Raw genomic sequence first — 12,677 nt, forward strand, 5'->3', positions numbered from 1 at the left:
TAATTCTAATTTGAGAAATATCAAGAGAATTTGTTATTAATTTATTGTAAATGATGTGACGTGGCATGTTGAAAATCTGTCACGTGTGTGATATTTTAATTGCCACAGTGGCATTCTTTTGGCCCACACGAGCAGGCGCAAATTGCGGTCGTGTGAAGTCCAAGTCGGTGCCGCTCGTGTGTGAAATCGAGTCTTTGTTTCATTACTATTTTATTTTTTTGATTTTGTATTTATTTAGAATTTTAGATGCCCTGCGCTGCCGAAGTAAAGTTCTAAAAAGCAAAAAAAAATGGAGGCTCAAATGAAAAGACCACCATAATTATGTGAGTTTAGGGAGATGAATAATTGTATAATCTAAAGCTACCAATAAAGGCTACGAGAGATATATTTTTATTTAATTTTACATCATAAAGATGGAAATTGTCGCTTGGGTATTCACTTAAAATTAATTTCCAACTTTATTAATTGCTGTACCATTCCATATAGAATGGCAAAACATATAAGGAAAGAGGAAAAATTTACAACTTTGAGTTAAAGCTTTTGACATTTATTTAGAGAATTAATTTGGTATGCCCTACAAAAATGTAAAAATATTTCAAAGAAAATATCTAAAAAAAAAAAAATCAATAAAGCATACTTTACAGAAAATCAATCTTGAATAAAGATTACTTTGATTATAATGAAAAAAAAGTTAGAGTTACCACGGAATCATGAACATAAAATGGAAAATGAAAAAATATTTTAAGTGATTAATTTATAATTTGTTGAAACAATAAAACATAAAAACATTTCCTATGCTTTCAACATTTGTATTTTTTTCCATAAAATTTCTGTCTCTTGTCATCCACCTTTTACAATTTGATAAATTTCAAATCAATTGATAATTTCAAACACTCATATATATATAATATATATATATATATATATAATCGGGGTTCAGGGCTGCTTATGTGCAAATCAAGTAATCTCGCGGACCTTGAAACTACTGATTAAGTAAGAGATCCATGACTACCCTTATTAACAACTGAAGATGACTTAAATTCAATATTTTAGAATAATACACTTAAGAGTCCCTATTAAATTATTCGACCACCTAGAGAATAAATAATGTGAATCTATGCAAATTAATCTATTCTTCACACGCATACCTAAAATTGAATTATATAAATTTTTTCAATTAGATGTCTAATTATTGTTGACTTAGGTAGAATAAACGGTAAACCTAAGTCTAATAATTATAACAAAGTTTTGAAAATAAATAAATAAATAAAATCTCTTATGGGAAATTTATGTCATCCACAGGTTCTTGCTTCACTATACTCAAACTTAAATATTAAAGTTGGAAATAGCACCGGCCTTCAACTTGTTGGCACAGCAGAAAGCAAAATAGATATTTCCATAATTATGTCTTAAACAATATATTTCATTAATTGGCATCTTTATTATCCAACAGAAACTACCCTCATAATTAACATGGCTTAATCCAATTTGACAACTTGCTTTATTTAATTGAATTTTCTTTATTTTTATAAAAATAAATACGTCTTAATATTTTATTTTTGTTTTTTGGTGACTAAGGATGTCCGGATTAACTTGTGTATACCTCAATTGATCTTGGAGGCCCTAAATTAACAACAGATAAACCCTCTAACTACTATCCTTGTTAGTAGTCGAAGAAAATCAACTCAATTTTTTGAATAATACATTCAAGAGTTCCTATTACTTTAACCGGCCACCTAAGGATTGTTTTTCTTAATATTAATAAAGTAAGTTGAAAGGATAGAAAATATTGATGATCATGAGACATGAGATATGATAATTTCTCTTTCACCTTTTCACTTTCTTTTTTAATAGATATTTTTGAAGAACAAATAGGAATTAATTTGGGTTTGTAATTTTTTTATTTTGAGCATTGGATTCATTTATAAGAATTAATTCACAGCCTATATAGAGTCAACTATATATATATATATTATATATTATTATATGAATCAATTCACAATCTTATTTTAATTTATTTTCTCACAAATTTGTGCAAGCATTGAAGTTTGAACTGTCTCTTCTCAAATTTCCATAAATCGAGAATAAAATATGGAAATTAAATTTGGTTTCTGATTAAAAGCACTTTTTTTTTTTTTTTTTTTTTTTTTTTTAATTCTTCAAGTCAAAAAGGATCTCAAATCTTTTTCAGCGGCTACTGCACCCTCTCATACGTGAAGAAGATATACATGAAGACTCAAAACACGCACGCTATAAAGGACGTAACAGAAGCAATTTTTAAAAAGCAGTTTTTTAGGTACAGTCTAGCTAGCGTTGTCGACACGAAGTGCTTTTTTTCTGAGCTATAGTTGCTTATTTATTGAGATTGAGGGTCATATTTTTTTTTTTGGTGGTTGCCCTGGCCTTGGTACAATATTAAGATCTCTATATTGGTTTGTGACTGACATGTTAAAGTATGTCAAAGTTATTTAATATAGATTGCTTTTTATCATCAACATTTTCTAATAAAAGTGCTTTATTAGAATGATCATCCTAATTCCTAGCTCATTTTTTTTCATATCTATACATTTATCGTTCTCTTACGTTGACATTCCAATTAACATCTTTGACGTGAGAAATCATTTAAAAGATATATATATATATATATATATATATATTATATATATTATATATATATATATATGCGCTCTTCGTATAAAAGCTGTTCACAGACAAGTGTTTGTGTTTCAGCTACCACTAGACAAAAGTCGCCATTAAAATCACCAGAATATGATTGCAACCAAACCAAGTGGGGTTTTTTCTATTTTGATAATATTTTTTTTAAATTACATTAATTTTAGATTAAAGTGTTTTAATAAACTCCATGTCACGTGGATATTAATAATTAAATCTTCTTGTTTCTTCAGAAAATTTCAAACTGTCATGTAAGCAAGTTGGTGTAATTATAATTATGAAGAGGCAAACTTTTGGAAGTTAAAGAAGCGCTTTTGCTACTTTTCAGGGTCATCTCATATATAGCTTAAAGCAAGATTTGATTTCTGTAGTGTCATTATACATGGTCAGTCAAACAGTAAATGGTGAGGGGTTTTTGAAATAAATTAATAAACAGTAAAGGTTCACAGCTTGTGAATTGTATATTTGTCGCTTCAGAAATTTGTACAAACGTTCGATAGAAAAGCCAAGAACATATTAAAGAGTTTTGGTTTCATGCAGAACAGAAGCAGCCACTCGAACAAACAATTACAAGGGAAATGCAGATAATTACACAGAAGGAGCCTGTATATGGTAAAACTCTAAATAAATATTCCCAGTATTTTATTAGATCTTCTGCTGCAGAACTGTACACTAGTATTAATGTTATGACCTGAGTGAAAGAGGCACACACACTTCCCCAGTTGAGCTTATCAAATTCGGCTACTTTATCACGAAGATTTGAGATTATAAAAAGGGAGGCCTGTTTCGAAATCAAAATTTGAAATCGATAACTTATGTTACAAGGAAAGGTAGATTTATGTTGTTATTAAAGGGCAGTTCAAATTAGAAGAAACATTGATTTATTGTTGTAAAAATTGTGGCAATAATAGATAGGTGAGATTATAAATGGGCTGCGGGCGGGAGATTGAGAAGAGTTAACTTCAATAATGTTGTAATTTCAATTAATATTTTGTATTTGCTTTTAAGTTGTTGACGTTCGGTCCCCCACTTTACACTTCGCCATCACCCGATCCTCCTTCTGTCTTATATGCTCTTCTCCTTGTTATGTTATTATCCCTGCACTATGCTCCACCCTTTGACCATGTTATATTAAATATATAAATATTTATTAGGATCGATAATAAATTTTATTTATTTATTTTTTGTGACTGAAGTATTCGGATCAATTTACGCGTATTTTGATTAATTTCTCAGGTAAATCTTTCAGTAGTCATCTCTATTAACATCGAGAAGAATCGAACTTAAAACTCTTGAATAATACTTAAGGATCTCTATCGTTTCACCCGACTGTCTAGAGATAGTTAAGGATGGATAATCATCATATTATTGTCGTCTAGACTATACTCCAAATAAAGACTACTAGTCTATTGAGATCATTTATCTCATATCATGGCCTATTAGACTGTGATCTATACTTAAAAGAATTTCTCAGGCAGAAATGAAATTAGCCGTTAACCTGAGAAATTTGATATAGACTTGAAATCAATTCTTAAAGTAGACTTAAATACATTCATGTCGGTTTCTTGAGCTGGAACTTCAAGTTGTGATTACAACGAAGTTAATTTGACCTAAGTTGTCCCAATGCATAATCAAACCGCCATTAACCTTAATTAATGGTAATTAATCATTGCGTTTAGCTCAACCCCAATGTCTTATCGAAGATTGACTAAACGAACAAAGGCCGTTGATAATCCACGTGTCGATTGTACTGGAGCCATCGATTCTCACTGTCCGGACCCACAAAATCAGTATAGGTTTCGGCTTCTGAGCCCATGCACATGCTCAAACAAGACTTTTGATCCTTTTCGTGGCTCCAGATTAGAATGATGAAGGGCCAGAATTAATTCTCAAAAAAAAAAAAACACACCAAATGGGTAACACGTGAAATTTGTATGGGCCATCTGTACCCAATTAAAGCGGAATTCTAAATTCCACGTGGCAATCATGACCTGGCGTCAAGTTTCTGACTTTGGGACACGCGGAAAATAGTTTTACTTTGACTTGCCGACAGGAGGGTGATTTATGTACAGTAAATTTTTTGAAGGTATAAAGAGTTGAATATATCTGAATATAATAATAAATTGTGTTTATAAAAATTAAAATGTGTAAATATAGAAGAATTATAATTGGAAGTAAATGATTGTAATAAACCTAAAGTATATAACAAATAAATAAAACGAAAGTTTAGTGTTATTTGAGCTTATCATATGATCATTTCACGTAGAAAACATAAATTCATAATCACAATCTCGTCACAGAGAGAGATCAGAGCGTGTTCTGCTTGTGTTGTTGTGGTTCTTTAGTGACAAAAACTCTTCCATCCGTTCTCCTTAAATCTACACTCTTTTTTTTTATTTTTTATTTTTTTTCTCTCCGTAAAAGCTATTTCTCTCCGACTCTCTAGCTCGAGCACAAGCTTGAGCTTGAGCTCGACACATCTCTAGCTGAACACTATAGGAGCTGAGCCGAGTTCGTTTAGCTTAGTTTGACTCGTTTATAACCCTAATTTGTTTGTTTTTTATTGGAGAGTTTGATGTAATTTGGACTATTGACAAACAATTCCCATTAACACTGGTATAAAACTCTAACAATTTGCTCGGAATTAGATCCGTGATTAGACACTTACCCTTAACCTAAAATTATAGTTGTCAGTAGATTTGTAACCGTATTTTTCAACTTGTCGGTATTGTACAGACATGATATATATATATATAGTATAAGATGTATCTAGCCCACTACAATATGAAGTAATTGACTATTAAATGGGGCAAGTGGGTATGTTTTTAATTTGAATAAAGCTGACACCCGTGGGCTAATTAGTGTGAATATATGTTGAAAACACATTGTTAGGTGTTGAGATATATAATATTTTCAAAGGAAGACCTCCATTGCCTTTGGCCTACTTGAAAATTTTTTGTGCTTCCCAATTTCTTTTCTACATGGCCTTCCGTTCCGGGTCACATTTCTCACTGCTCTTGAAAAGTATGTAATGTGACAATGACAAATGTGTTTTTCGACAACGTTTTCAAATGATTTAAATGAGTTGTTATTTTTACTTTTATTCAATACTCTAATCATGCCCACATTTTCACTTGTTTATATTTTATTCCAAGTGTTTTCTATTAATATCTACATGTAATTTATGTATGGTTCATTGCTCTCAAATAATTTAAATTTTACTTCTGTTATGCCAAAATCAGTCACTAATTAAAATCAAACAACAATTAAAGATTAAAAGGTGTGAACCGTCATTAACTTAATCCAAATATCTACACCCAGTGGCTGACTCATAAAACTTTAAGAAATCACTAAACCTTAAACAAAGAAAATAATGCAATATCAAGAATCTAAAAGAAAAAAAATGCAGTACTTTTCTACTTGAATAAATCCATGAGAACAAAATTGTGAGTAAAAAATCACCAAACCTTAAACAAAGCTAAAATAGAAAACGAAGCTAATTGTTACAGCTTGAGTAGTGAAAGCTTCAACAATTTCAGTTTTCAAAAGTTTTAAGAGCAAATAGCTTGAGAAAGAGGAAAAGAGAATGAGAGTATAAATAATCTTGCAGATAAAATCATAAAAAGCAAGTGGAACTGTAGAGAAGAAGAGTGGATAAAGTTTTAAACTTTAATATGATGTGGGCTTGGAATACATATATATTAATAACAAGTTTTTTGTGGGTTTAGATATGTGTATAATAATTCTCATTTTTAAAAAATCTAAGAGTAGATCTTGGTATATATATTAATAACAAATTTTTGTGGGCCTATATATTAGTATTTTTTTTTTTTAAATATGAGGGTGGCCTACTGTCAACAGGGCTTGATCCGCCCTTCTTCACACCTGTCCCAACTCTATTAAATTATTGGATCAGGATTAAGGAGAACTCCCCACGTAAGTAAACAACTTGCCGCTTGTTGTGCGCGGTTGCTTGGCTGCTTGTGGGAAAACTACATACGGTATGCGCAGGCCACGCTTGTTGCCCACGGGAGCTTGGCTTGCTTGTGGGAAAACTGTCCACGACAAGGGTAGACCACGCTTGTTGCGCGTGGTTGCTTGGATGCTTGCGGAAAAACTGAGTAATCATTACATTGGATGCCATTCGAGCTTAAGCAATTATTTTCCTCTGTAAATAAAACATTACTCCATCTTTGTACGCCTCATAGACGATATCATAAAAACAATCAGAATAATAAAATAAAAATGGACGTAACACTTGCTTATAGAATCCGAACCACTCTAAAAATCTCTCTTGTTAGTCATTTATTTATGCTTCCTCAAACACATATTATCACTACACCATAAGCATTTAATCACCTCATATGTAAATTCATAGCAGTTTGCATGTGCGTATTTCGTTAGTGTTAAAATCACGCATCAACAACTTCAAAAATAGAGTTAAAGGGTTTCTTAATCCCAATTTCGGTTAGTCATATAGAAACTATCGCTAGAAACTGACAAGACAATATTTTATTTTTGATATGTAATCTCTTTTAATTTATCTTTAATTTAAAGTTATACAATTATCTTAAATCACTTGGGTTTGAATGAGAAAGTCTATATAAGAAGTTTGTACACATAAAGTACTACACTGTAATTCATATTTAATATTAGCCGGTCAATGATTATTTAATTTTAAACAAAAAAGCAAATAAATTGGTTTTTTTTTTTTAGTTTTGATAAAAACATATTAGGCAAATATGTAAACATAATTGGAAAAATAAGGTATGAAATTGAGTAGTAGGAGCGTGGGGGTTTCGGGTGAAGCTATGACTTTTGTAAAATACAGAGTAAAAATTGGACCAACATGATACCTCAAATTTGGTTGACTTTCTGCACCGAAAACACAAGATTTTGTCATGTCCCGCTTGGGATTTCTCGTAAAAAGATGGACAAAATACAAACATATTGTCGCTTCATGTCTTCTCTCAAAATCCCATAAAGTTACTCTGAAATGGGGTTTGAGTCATCACCTCATGGCTCATGCAACCCAATGGCAAGTCAAAGAAAGTGCTGCAAATTAAAGGCTAATTATGTATTCAAACTTTTAGCTTCTCTTTCGGGTTTTGCCTCCTTAGAAAATAGAAAAAGCTAAAGAGTAAAAAAATCAATAACTTTATTGACATTCTTTTCATTATTGCCTTGTAATTTGGCATCTTCTTCGTTAAATAACTAACGAGTGGTTGATATATTTGTTTATATATACAATCTTTGTGGGGTTGGTTTTTGATCGATAAAGTGTGACATTAACAAATGGATTAGTTGTCAAATTTTGAATGTAAATGTAAATGAATTTTCAAGTTCATTGTTCATATTAGGTTTGACATGGTCAGAGTTTTAAACGCAATATTTTCTTCTCACATTTTTGACAACATTTCTATTAAACAGAAGCCAATTTCGAAACCGCTTCTCAGAAATGGGCCTTGTATGATTATGACCCATCTGCAATGTGAAATGTACTTGTTAAAAATTTTGACTTAGGCCCAGTTGATTTGATGTGAAAACAAAAGATCAAAAGAATCCAGCTTGCTTTCATGATCTTTCCAGCTCCTAGTTGTATAGTAAGCTTAAAAAGCATTAACAAGATTCGACTTTTGCCAGAGCACGAGATAGGCCTACATTGCCAACTGGGTTATAATCGGTTTGGCCAGACATTTTCTGTTAAAGATTTAAAGCAAATCTGCGGAGGACCCATATCTTATAAAAATTTCATTATAATTGGCTGGGCCTACACATATTCTTGATGGTTTGCAATTTGAATTATTAACTAAGTATTCAAATTACCATCCGCTTGTTCCAGTTGTTTTGCATTTGACAAGAGTATGAGATAAAGTTACAGTTTATATGTAAAATTCTTATCTTTTACTCCGGGAGAAGGAGAAGATGACAAGACATTTTATTGTACTGAAAATTCAAAGCTTCATGTCACGGGAAAAAAAAAAAAATATTAGATTATGAAATCACCAAGCACTCACAAGGAGATGGAACTCGAGAATCAGTGAATACATTAAGATAGCAAGCATCTGGAGACGTCTGTAGCGAAAGTACGCAAACAATAGAGAATAACATGATGGAATAGAAATAGATGGTAGGCATGGACATACAGATAACAGATATAAAAACTTGGGATATACACAGGGAATATCAACACAAAAGAGCAATACATCCGCAACCAGCAAACAATTTGTATGACTATCTGCATCTCAACACCTATTCGAACAAGACTATGAATGTCCCCAACACATTTTCAAGAACTAAAATAGTTAAATACCGAGTATAATCATGCTGGCGCTCTCTGGAAAATGCACTAAGTATCGTGTTAAAACACAAGCCCAGCTACTTAAAAGCAAATGACAGAATGGCCTCTTATCATTTGACAAACTGTCCAAGAAATATTTTCACCTCAACCCCTGGCTAACAACACATCCAAGTGGTTCAATTGACCATCAGAGGATGAAGAATCCTCCAGCTGATAAACTTTTCTCACATTTCTGTTGCTGTATACTTTATCCTCTTGCTTCTGTGGATGCTCTTTATAAGCTACTTGATGCAGATGCAGAAATGCAATCATGCTAACTGCAACCATAGCAGCATTGCCTAGTACTCCACCCATATGACCCAATTTAAGGGAATTCTTCGCAAAATTGAAACTTGATATGAGAAATTGGATAATCATATTAGACTGCTTCCCCTTAGGTGTCACTAAGTTACCAGATGGACTTACTGGGGAACTGTAAAGGTTTTCAGGTGAAATAAAGTGAGCAGCATCATGTACATCTCCCACAAAAGCTAAAGCTTCTTCAATGACTTTGTGCTTCTTACCATGGTGTTCAGCCAACCTCATTGCGAGAACAATCCGGCTTTGTTCTAGTCGTGCAATTGCAGTATCTCTCTCTGCCCGTTGCTGTACTTGTATAGTCTGTAAAACACAGCAAATGAGTGTAAATAGCTCCATCTGTAATCTGTCAATGCCAAGAAAGTAATCTTGCATACTATCATTATAGCTTAAGAATATTGAAATTTAAATCACAAAGTTCCACACAAAAAATCAACATTAAGGACAAAGGAAAGTACTTGAGAGCATTACTTTCCCATCAAATTGCAAAGAAACCCTGTCCCAACTTCCTTTCTATACATAACAAACTATTAATTTTTTTTCTCTAATGAAAATAACGAGTGACAATTTTAAATGTAAATGAACAAAAGGTGTCCACATAAAAGCAAGGCATACAATAATATAAAATGGTTGAAGTTATCTTTTCAGGAAATGAGATCCCCTCCAAAGACCATAAGAAAATCAGCCAAAATTCCATCACCTTGCAATCAATGCTACAACCAATAAATTACATTCAACACCTACTATATCTCACTGGCATTTGTCCAAACTCTGTATTGTCCAAGCAAACATAGACGCAGCTGGTCCAAACCACGCTAGCCTATTACTGTTTCACACGTTCACAAAGAACAGCTTCAATCCACTCCGACTACAAGGCCTAGGGTACATCGATCCTTTTTTCCATCGAGCTCTTTGAATAGCCATCACCTCATTTGAGCCAGAAAATCACATCATCTGCAACAACTTCTAAATACATTCATGCGACCTTAACTAATCCTGTGATTGGCCTCACAGCCAAAACTGGAATATATAGCTAACAGTCAACATGCTGATCAAAAAATAATCTAGACAAGACAAATTGCCCTATTACATTGAAACACCTTGTTGTATTAATGTATTGGGTATGACCGAACCAAGACAACTGCCACTCTCTGGCATCTTAAGCCATTACCAAACTATTATCCACTATCAAAGACAATGATTCAAAGACACACCAAATGGGGTCTGTTACTTGAACTCTATGTCTTACCTGATGAAATACTTAACTCTGTAGTTTTAGTACAAATCTCAGTATACCAACTCTTACTTTATCCTCATTCTTAATAAAACTCTCATACATAAATTTCGAATAAACATTCATTTTCGACCGTAATCTAACGTCATAATTGAACCAAAAGTCAGTTATATACGCCATTCATGGGATCTGTTATACTCACGACTTGAACTCTATCTTACCTGAAAAGCTTCAGCCAATAGTTTTTGAACTAATCTCAGTATATAAACTCTTCCATTATCCTCCTTCTTAAACTAAACCCTCATACATAAATTTCCACAGGAATTCATTTTTCCTCAAATCTTACGTCATAATTGGACCAGTTATATGCTCTATTCATGTTTGACTTCTCCCAATTTTCTAGGAAACCAAACGAAACTAACCAAAATAGATATAGAACGAAATTTCACAAAAGCCAATTAAAAACCTTACGTGAAGAAACTCTAGCTGGTCTTCGAGGTTCTCAAGAGCAGTTCTAATCGCATTCAAACTCTTAGCCTCTTTAATCGCGGAGTCATTATCATCGACCCGAAACCCCTTCACGAACACGAATCCGGCCCGGTTTTCATCAGCGACATCGCTGTAGAGTTTCTTCTTCTCCGATTTCTTTAGGGATTTGATGGAATTAAGAAAATGCGTTCGCGAAATCGAGTGAATGGCGTCACTCAGTTTGTCGTGTAGGTCCCAGATTTTCTCCAGAACAGCTTCAAATTCATCAATCTCCATTTCCCAAATCATGTGGGAAAGAAAGTGTGGGAAAATTTGGTGGGAAAATGTGTAATTTTCTAGGGTCTGCTTTAAGGCTGTGTTTGGGAGCTTCCAGACAGGACTTTAATTTTATTATGTATTTTAAAATTTTGTTTTAACGGTTTCAGCTGAGCTTGGGCCCTCAATTTCTTTACAGTATAATTATTGCAGATAATTCGGATCCTCATATGAATATCACGGAGTTATTACCGCGTCATTGTCATATTTGTCCGGGAAGAGGAAAAATAAATCGTGTCCCTAAAGTTTGGATTAATTACTCTTGAGTCTTGTAAAATGCTTTATTAACATTTTAGTTACTGTCATAGACTCATAGTGTCATGTCAGCAAAGACGAAAAGTAGACAACTGACAGCCTGACTACCTGAGGGAACAAATTGATACTACTAGGGACTTCTTGAAAAGAAAAACCTAAGCAAAACTTAGGGACTTAATTGTTATTATCCCCTAGAGAATAGTTGTGATGCACGGAGAGTATTTAATTAGTAATAATTGTGATTAAAGATTAATCAGGTAAATTATAATTCTTGCACTAATCACTTTTATTTCTTTAATTTATATAGTCTTAATGTTCCTTCGTGGATGAATTTTATATATAGCTCATTTAACTCATCTCAAATTAATTAAGTTAAAGTCATGTCGATACAATTATATATAAGAAAAACAAATAAAAGAGAAATTCGTGACACATCACACACTGTGGTAATTAATTTTTTTTTTTTTTGCATTGAATAACATTTAAATATGCTAGGGTTTCTTCTTCTTCTTCTTTTATAGAAAGAATTCGACTAAATAAGAATGATCATTTTTTAAATAATAAGACAATAATTGAATGTCATTTAATGATTTATTGTTCAAAATCATCGTTAATTTTTATTTCATTATTATTGTATAAGGAAATAGTAACTTGTTTTTAGGGGAAAAAAATGTAATATTTTGTGTTTATGATTGAATGATTTTTTATTTCTTATAATTACCTTTTTTTTTTTTTTTTTATAGTGAATGATTAAATATAAAAGAAAAAATAAAATATTATTCAATTTGTGAAAGGCATCAAAGTATTGTCATACTTATTTATAATAGTAATTTTTTTTTTCTTCTAGATGGCCATGAATTTAAATATTCATTTGAATTTAGAAGTGGATGAATGCAAGAAATTGCTCAATGTGAGAATGATAATATGGTGGAAGATGAAGAAAATAGAAAATTTTTAGAGCCTTATAATGGAATGGATTTTGATACACAGGAAAAGGTTTATTTATTTTACTTAAATTATACTAAAGCTTATTGGATTTGGCATCTCAACAAG

General features: G+C 32.2%; 1 protein-coding gene across 1 annotated transcript; it reads right to left on the bottom strand.

Moving 5' to 3' along the window:
- Positions 1 to 8,599: 8,599 nt before the first annotated feature.
- Positions 8,600 to 11,440, bottom strand: LOC116106824 (plastid division protein PDV1-like). Its single transcript, XM_031393140.1, has 2 exons — positions 11,037 to 11,440; positions 8,600 to 9,634 (listed from the first exon to the last, which is right to left on the bottom strand). Exons 1-2 carry the CDS (start codon positions 11,340 to 11,342, stop codon positions 9,119 to 9,121), a joined length of 822 nt encoding a protein of 273 aa, XP_031249000.1. The 5' UTR covers positions 11,343 to 11,440; the 3' UTR covers positions 8,600 to 9,118.
- Between the last annotated feature and the right edge of the window lie 1,237 nt (positions 11,441 to 12,677).

This window comes from Pistacia vera, unplaced genomic scaffold, assembly GCF_008641045.1.
Source record: "Pistacia vera cultivar Batoury unplaced genomic scaffold, PisVer_v2 Contig524, whole genome shotgun sequence".
Classification (NCBI taxonomy): Eukaryota; Viridiplantae; Streptophyta; class Magnoliopsida; order Sapindales; family Anacardiaceae; genus Pistacia; species Pistacia vera.

Excerpts from the sequence above, each read along its gene's own strand:
- LOC116106824 (XM_031393140.1), bottom strand. The coding sequence starts at position 11,342 with ATGATTTGGGAAATGGAGATTGATGAATTTGAAGCTGTTCTGGAGAAA. Across the intron at positions 9,635-11,036 it reads ACCAGCTAGAGTTTCTTCAC|ACTATACAAGTACAGCAACG; the intron begins GTAAGGTTTTTA and ends TGTGTTTTACAG.